Raw genomic sequence first — 7,332 nt, forward strand, 5'->3', positions numbered from 1 at the left:
CCTATGGACAAAATAGCCATTGATATTGTAGGCCCTTTGTCGATGAGCAATCACGGTAACGAGTATATCATGGTAGTGACAGACTACTTTACCAAGTGGGTGGAGGCCTACCCCCTAGAGAATCATACGGCCCAGGCAGTGGCCGATAAGCTGGTCACAGAGTTCATAAGCCGGTTCGGCGTACCTAACTCTATCCATACAGACCAAGGGAGGGAATTTGAGAGTGTGCTGTTTGGATGCATGTGTGACTTACTGGACATTGACAAGACAAGGACTACGCCTTACCGACCGCAAAGCGACGGGCTTGTAGAAAGGTTTAACCAGACGTTACAACAGCTGTTAGCCATCTTGGTTAATGAGCAACGGAGTGACTGGGACGATCACATACCTTTCGTCCTTATGGCCTATAGAGCTTCCCAGCAGCAGTCCACTAAGTGTTCCCCTAACCTGCTAATGTTTGGGCGTGAGGTCACTCTTCCTATCGGGATGGTCGTGGGTCCGGCCCCGGGGGAAACGAAGAGGGATTGCCCCAGCCAATATGTGGAGTGGTTACGGGAAGGGTTGGAGCGGGCTTTTGAGTTCGTTCGAGAGAACGTGAAGAGTAGCGCCAGTAGGCAGAAAAAGTCCTATGACAGGAACTGTACAAAAGAAGGAACTATGAAGTAGGGTCCCTGGTGTGGAGGTGGTACCCCCCCAAGGCCAATCAGAAGTTAGGCACCGGGTGGACGGGTCCCTACCAGGTAATGGCGGTGAAGGGTTACAGTTCCGTGCTCTTGCAGTATAAAGAGGGGTGTCCCTCTGTGTGGGTGCATAAGGATGACCTTAAACAGTACAGAGGGGTGGAGAAGGCCTAGGGAATGGTAAAGAAAGGGGCAAGGGGGTGGATTTCACGATAACCTGCTAACCTGCTAACCCGCTAACCGGCCAACTGGTTGAAAGAAGAAGAAGATGCCTGCTAACCACCCCGCTGTCTAACTACAAAGAACATTAGTCGCATAACGTCATTGGCTCCCGGTGGATGGGTAATGCGACACCCTCCCCTGCAAAACCGGTGTCACAGCAAGTCCGTAACCTTCCGTGGGTCAGCAATGCCGCCATCATCACTCACCTCTAACATTCTGTGGGTCAGCAATGTCGCTATCATTACTCACCTCTAACCGTCTGTGGGTCATCAATGCAGCTATCATCACTCACCTCTAACCTTCTGTGGGTCAGCAATGCCGCCATCATCACTCACCTCTAACCTTCTGTGGGTCAGCAATGCCGCCATCATCACTCACCTCTAACCTTCTGTGGGTCAGCAATGCCGCCATCATCACTCACCTCTAACCTTCTGTGGGTCAGCAATGCAGCCTTCATCACTCACCTCTAACCTTCTGTGGGTCAGCAATGCAGCCTTCATCCCTCACCTCTAACCTTCTGTGGGTCAGCAATGCCGCCATCATCCCTCACCTCTAACCTTCTGTGGGTCAGCAATGCCGCCATCATCACTCACCTCTAACCTTCTGTGGGTCAGCAATGCCGCCATCATCCCTCACCTCTAACCTTCTGTGGGTCAGCAATGCAGCCATCATCACTCACCTCTAACCTTCTGTGGGTCAGCAATGCCGCCATCATCACTCACCTCTAACCTTCTGTGGGTCAGCAATGCAGCCATCATCACTCACCTCTAACCTTCTGTGGGTCATCAATGCCGCCGTCATCACACACCTCTAACCTTCTGTGGGTCGTCGACGTCGCCATGCATTCGGCGAACTGAGAAGTTATAACATTTACGAGTTTCGATACTCTTGACCGGCCAGCACGGACAATAATGCATTTAGCTTTAGCGCTGGTCAGGTTAGATAGCTTGTGGTTGAAGTCAGTTCAACCAAAGAGACAATAATTATCGCATGGATAATGATAAGTTTGCCCGAGGACATTTTTGAGGGCACTAGCAAGAAATATTTAGTATGTGTTCGAGATGATCTCTTGCAATTTTATTCAAGTAATTGTTGTTAACAAAATGACATTGAATTTGAGTGGTGGGGATTGTGAGGGAATAGCCTTGCAGCCCACGTAATAATATTCAGTGTGCGTGCGCGTGTTTGAGTGACTTCATTGGTACGCATGCACTTGACGCCATCTTTTATGTGACGTAATTTACGACGCACGATGCTAGTTTTTAGAACAGCTTAGCACTGACGCTTCAAGCAGACGTGACTTTGTCGCAGACGACCAGCTGTTAATCTGTTAGTATCGATGTGCGGGAGTTGTTTGATAAAATGATAAGTTTCTTTAGGATAATAGTTGCTTACGGACATAGTTGTTTAACGACGGTTAGCGGAAAATAGAGTAGTATAAATTGAAGAAGAACCGGATTATTTGCCGGAAGTAAGTGATTCAGGGTCAGAGTTCACTGTAGCGCATGATTATGCGAAATAGTCCAAAGATTTGAGGTCTATATAATGTTTTGGATTTCAAGTGCGCGGCACTCTTTGTTAATCGGGAGTCATTTAACTTTAACTAAATTCCTTGTTAACCGGGAAAAGTAAACTTTAGCCGACTTCTTCGTTAATCGGAAGCCGGCCTTCATTTCTAACCGTAAGGATTTATTGCTTAGATCTGTTGTTAATCATTCCTTGTGAACTAGGAACCTTGCAGTCTACACTAAATAGCTCCTTGTCAATCGGGAGTTCTGTTATAACGCTTGTATAAATTCCTTGCCAATCGGGAATCTGATAGCATCTCATGCACTAAATAGCTCCTTGTCAATCGGGAGTTTTGTTATAACGTTTGTATAAATTCCTTGTCAATCGGGAATCTGATAGTGATAGTATCTCATGCACTAAATAGCTCCTTGTTAATCGGGAGTTCTGTTATAAAGACTTTAAGTCTGAATAAGTTCCTTGTCAATCGGGAACCTGATAATCACCCCCCTTGTTTAAATGACAGTCAGCGACAGTACTGAGACACGACAGAAATAGTTGTGAAGTGACGAGTCTGCGTGAAAGTGACGATGTTTTGATTTCATGCACTTGTAGAATAAAAATGATGTTTTAAACTGTACAACCACGGTGTGGGCTACATTCGTTGGCAAGAGAGAGGCCGTTGGCCGTATGAGAGTTGAAAACTAGAGTCTACTGCATCGGGGATAAGAGAGGGAAACGGGAAATATTCTTACACTCAAAACAAAACACAACGCGAGGTCAAACAACATCACGAGTAAATAAGAAACATCCCGCACAATCCCCTGGCAGCCCCCGGTTTTAATCAAATCTGCCACAGTTGTTTGAACAGAAAACAACAATGTCATCATAACTTTGGGGGAAAAAACAACAAGAGACAACAGATTTGTGTCAACTTTGATGAACTGTTACCTGGTCTTTGTGGGAATCCTTGCATGTGCCTCTTGCCTTCCACAGCGATCCGCAAGGAGTCGGGAATAGGCTGAGTGCGGGACAGAAGCTTGTAAGCCATGATCTGTGCTCGCAGCTGGTGCAACTGAACAGCGTTGAATGGTGTCTGCCGAGGGTTGGGACCTCCTGGATTTACACAAAGAAGACTACATGTAAATTAAATGTTATAACCTTTCTTTTACTAAAACCATATCATGTATAGAATCTGAAACTATTATTCACAGGTTTTCATTCTGCCACTTAATAAGTTTGCAATAGTCAGCGAAAATTAAACATTGCTGGTAAGTTTTGTTCTTCTCTCATTTTTCTTGGTGTAGTGGATTTTTTTTTATTTTGCAGACACATCACTGACTGCTGATTTTCCCCTCTCCTCATCATCAACCAAAAATGTACTTATGTGGAATCACTATTAGTAGTACAAACACAGTCTCATCTATTCAATGCATTCAGATTACACACCCCCAAAAAGTAGCACCTTAGCTGTATTGCGATGAAATATAAACTTTCCTCCCGCACACACAGTCTACAGCATCAATGCGGATCATTCAACACAACGCACCAAACCCACCTTGAATAGCGTCAACACTCTGGTTGGGTGGTCCCATCATACTGGCAGGCATCTGACCAGGAGCCGAACCCCCCATTCCACCTTGCATGGGAGGCCCTGACTGGGCCCCGGGGGCGCCCATCACGGGCCTACCGTGCTGCATTGGGTTCATGCCTCCGGGCCCGCTCCCTCCACCTCCGCTTGCCCCCATACTGTGCCCGGGCATGCCTGATGTGCCGGACATGCCTGTGGAACTGGCCACAGGAACGCCGCTTCCAGAAACATTTGTTTGCATGTTTGAGGCGCTGTCGCCCATGCTGGGCTGCATTGTGATGTTGGGCCCTCCCATCGCCGGGTTGCTGGGCATGCTCCCTCCTTGGCCCATCGCCATGCCGCCAGGGCCCATGTGCTGGTTTGGGCCTGCCCCTGGCATGGCCTGCATGCCACCGTGCATTGCGGCGCCCCCTGCTGGCATGCCCTGAGTGGGTGGTCCCCCTGTCATGCCTTGCATGCCTGGGTTTGGTGGTCCTCCCATGGTCTGGTTGGCTCCTGGCATTACTGTGTAAACAAGGACAGTAGGTTAAGGGTGATTTTTATTCTTGCATTTCTTGATAAAAAGGCATGTATGTTTGTAACATTACTGCTCGTTTGTTTTAGAATGAAATTGTTAAGCACCTAGAGCCAATTGCTGGGACTCGCCTGTAGAAAAGTTACTGTCAAATCCAACTTAAAATTCCAGAGTGTTCTTACCAAACTGCTAAAAGAGCAGTCCAATGTTACTGCATGTCATCATTCTATTATTGCTAGTTGCTGTTATTGCTTTGATGCAATTCCAATCATGAAAGCCAATTGAACAGGCTAATAGCAACAAATCTGAATAGCAATTAAAGGAATTAGACAAAACTTTTCCACCATGTCAATTGTCAGAACTAATCAATGATTGAATTCAAAAGGCGTTTTTAGAATCATGAGTCTCATCCTACCAGAAATCTAACAGAAGACTCATGGTGTTTTTTAAGGTGATCAGAACAAAAGGAACAGCTGTCTATTGGAAACAAATCGACACCAACTGATCATAAATCTGACCTTGAGTCGGCCCACCCATGCCAGGCCCGGACGGCCCCATGCCTCCCATTGGTCCAGATGACGGCATGCCTCCAGACTGATGACCCATACCCATGCTGGGAGCAGGACTGCCTCCCATTCCATGTCCAGGGCCCATGCTGCCATGACTAGTCATCATGGGCCCAGGCCCTCCTGGCCCAGTGGCCATAGCCTGGCCGCCCATGGGCCCTTTGTTGCGGTTGGCCATGATGCCAGCTACAAGCGGATCTGCCCCTGCTCCTCTCTCTTACTGCTTGATATAGTAAGTACAGGTAAGCTGGAAATAAGAGAACATCTGTCATGACTATGAGCTCTTTCTGATGAAGATACATGTATGTAACATGTTTCTCCAGAGTGGGTAGGGTATAAAAAGGGTCTGTGTCACAAATCAAAATCACATAAAATCGGTTCAGTTGGCATGCAGTGATGTACTTTTCTGTTCACTATTTACATGATATTGAGTCATGCAAAGGATCTAGCATACTGACAGTGACAGCATCTGATTCTTGTGATTATAATCATATGACAAAGGCTACACGCACTCCAAGTGTATTCAGGATCTACAGGACTGTATACACTCTGACAATAAAAAGCTCTGTTACAAGTAATACCTGTAACTATCTTGTCTAAGCCTATGAAATGTGCCCTTACAAGTTGTCAGGAAGTAGCCAATGAAAACCAATCTGATGTATTGACTTCCGCCATATCTTTTTTGGAGTGTATACAGGGCTGGCACTCGCATAGTAATTTAGTATACAACCACTTCTAGGTCGATACAGATCATACACACTCGTGAGCTCCACAGAGATGAAAACCATCATAAAGTCTCTGCTTAAAACCCCCCCAACGCACGACAGCTACCACCAACTGTCAAGGCCTCAACAGGTAGTCATTTTCCCCCTGAGAACAGGGCACAACAGAATGCAACAACACCTGCACAAAAAACTGCGAGCCAAGCCCTCCCCCATGTGTCCCTGTGGAGACGCAGAGCAGGATGCAGCCCACATCCTGCAGGACTGCAGGAATCTCCAGCCCCTGAGGAGAGAGATCTGGACCAGGCCGGTGCCCCTTCATGAGAAGCTGCATGGACCTGTGGAGGCTCTTTATAAGACCACCAGCTTCATTACCAGAGCTGGACTCCAAGTTTAGCATTGGCGAACGACAAGAAGAAAGATCATACACACTCCAATGTGTTCAAAACTCTGACAATAAACTGCTGTGTAGCATCAGTTTTTGTGTGCATGTTTGTCCCCAGCGTACTTTGATACTACGAATCGAAAGTGAAATGATTCTTCGCAAAATGGCGTCAAATGACACGAGTGTTGATGTGGTTCACTGATCTTTTAAATACACTCCAAGATTTTCTGATGTTTTTTTAATCTACAGTACATTACAATTTACAGAGTAAAGGCCGTGCAGCATCAGATTGTTTTTTGTACTATCTGATAATCAACTACTCTGCGTTCCTATTGCAATGTGGTGTCAAATGGCAAATTGGAAGTGAATGTCGGAGTGTATACAGGGGGCAGAATCTTGTAAGTTGTATACACTCGGAGTGGGTGTAGCCAGTGCGTATGGCAAGTGTTACAAATTAAAATATTGATTACAAAAATCTGAGGGAACAACTACACAAGAGAATAAAAAAAGAATGGTTTGCCGCAGTCACAACTCACATTTCACAAGGAAAAAACACTGAATAAAACAGGTACTGTGAAACTAAAGCCCTTGCAGATCACTAGATGAAGATCGAATGAAAAATGCGTTGTTAGTTTCTACTCTTGGCCGAATGCTATTGCAGCTTGCTACACTACAAGTACACCACATAGTGATTCAGACACATGAAAACAAAACTCAAATGATAACTTTTATTGTGCTAAATGAAAACGCCTGATTCTGAAAGTTACGTTTTTGAGACAAAACCACAACTTTGCATCAAGACACTCTAGTCTATTGACGCATTCTTCATTTTTCTGAGCCATGAAAGCGTAGGTTCAGCCATGTTGGATCACACAAAGACAATTTCATTTGAGCAAAACTGCATCATATCAGATCAACGATGTTTACAAATACAATGTAGATCTACTGAGTCGATAAAGCGTTCTGCAGGATTTGGCAGCGTGATCAAAGAGCACGATGGCACTTACCGGTGACTTCGGAGCCCGAAAAGCCGACGCCGCGGTACGCTTTGTCAACTAGTCTATTTTTAGAGCCAGAAGATTGCTCCGACGCACACATTCATTGCGCATGTAGAGGAAGTTAGACCGAACACAAATTTGCTATTAC

At 45.9% G+C, this 7,332-nt stretch overlaps 1 protein-coding gene across 1 annotated transcript in view; it reads right to left on the bottom strand.

The window, feature by feature from the left end:
• LOC138967459 (probable global transcription activator SNF2L2) overlaps nt 1-7,265 on the bottom strand; it is a 70,066-nt gene extending 62,801 nt beyond the window's left edge. The window contains exons 1-4 of the mRNA XM_070340009.1: nt 7,194-7,265; nt 5,032-5,326; nt 3,967-4,503; nt 3,360-3,524 (exon numbers count right to left, since the gene is read on the bottom strand). Coding sequence (XP_070196110.1) covers nt 3,360-3,524; nt 3,967-4,503; nt 5,032-5,257 — 928 coding nt within the window. The 5' untranslated portion in view covers nt 5,258-5,326; nt 7,194-7,265. The remainder of the gene's footprint in view (nt 1-3,359; nt 3,525-3,966; nt 4,504-5,031; nt 5,327-7,193) is intronic.
• Between the last annotated feature and the right edge of the window lie 67 nt (nt 7,266-7,332).

Source organism: Littorina saxatilis, linkage group LG5 (assembly GCF_037325665.1).
Source record: "Littorina saxatilis isolate snail1 linkage group LG5, US_GU_Lsax_2.0, whole genome shotgun sequence".
Classification (NCBI taxonomy): Eukaryota; Metazoa; Mollusca; class Gastropoda; order Littorinimorpha; family Littorinidae; genus Littorina; species Littorina saxatilis.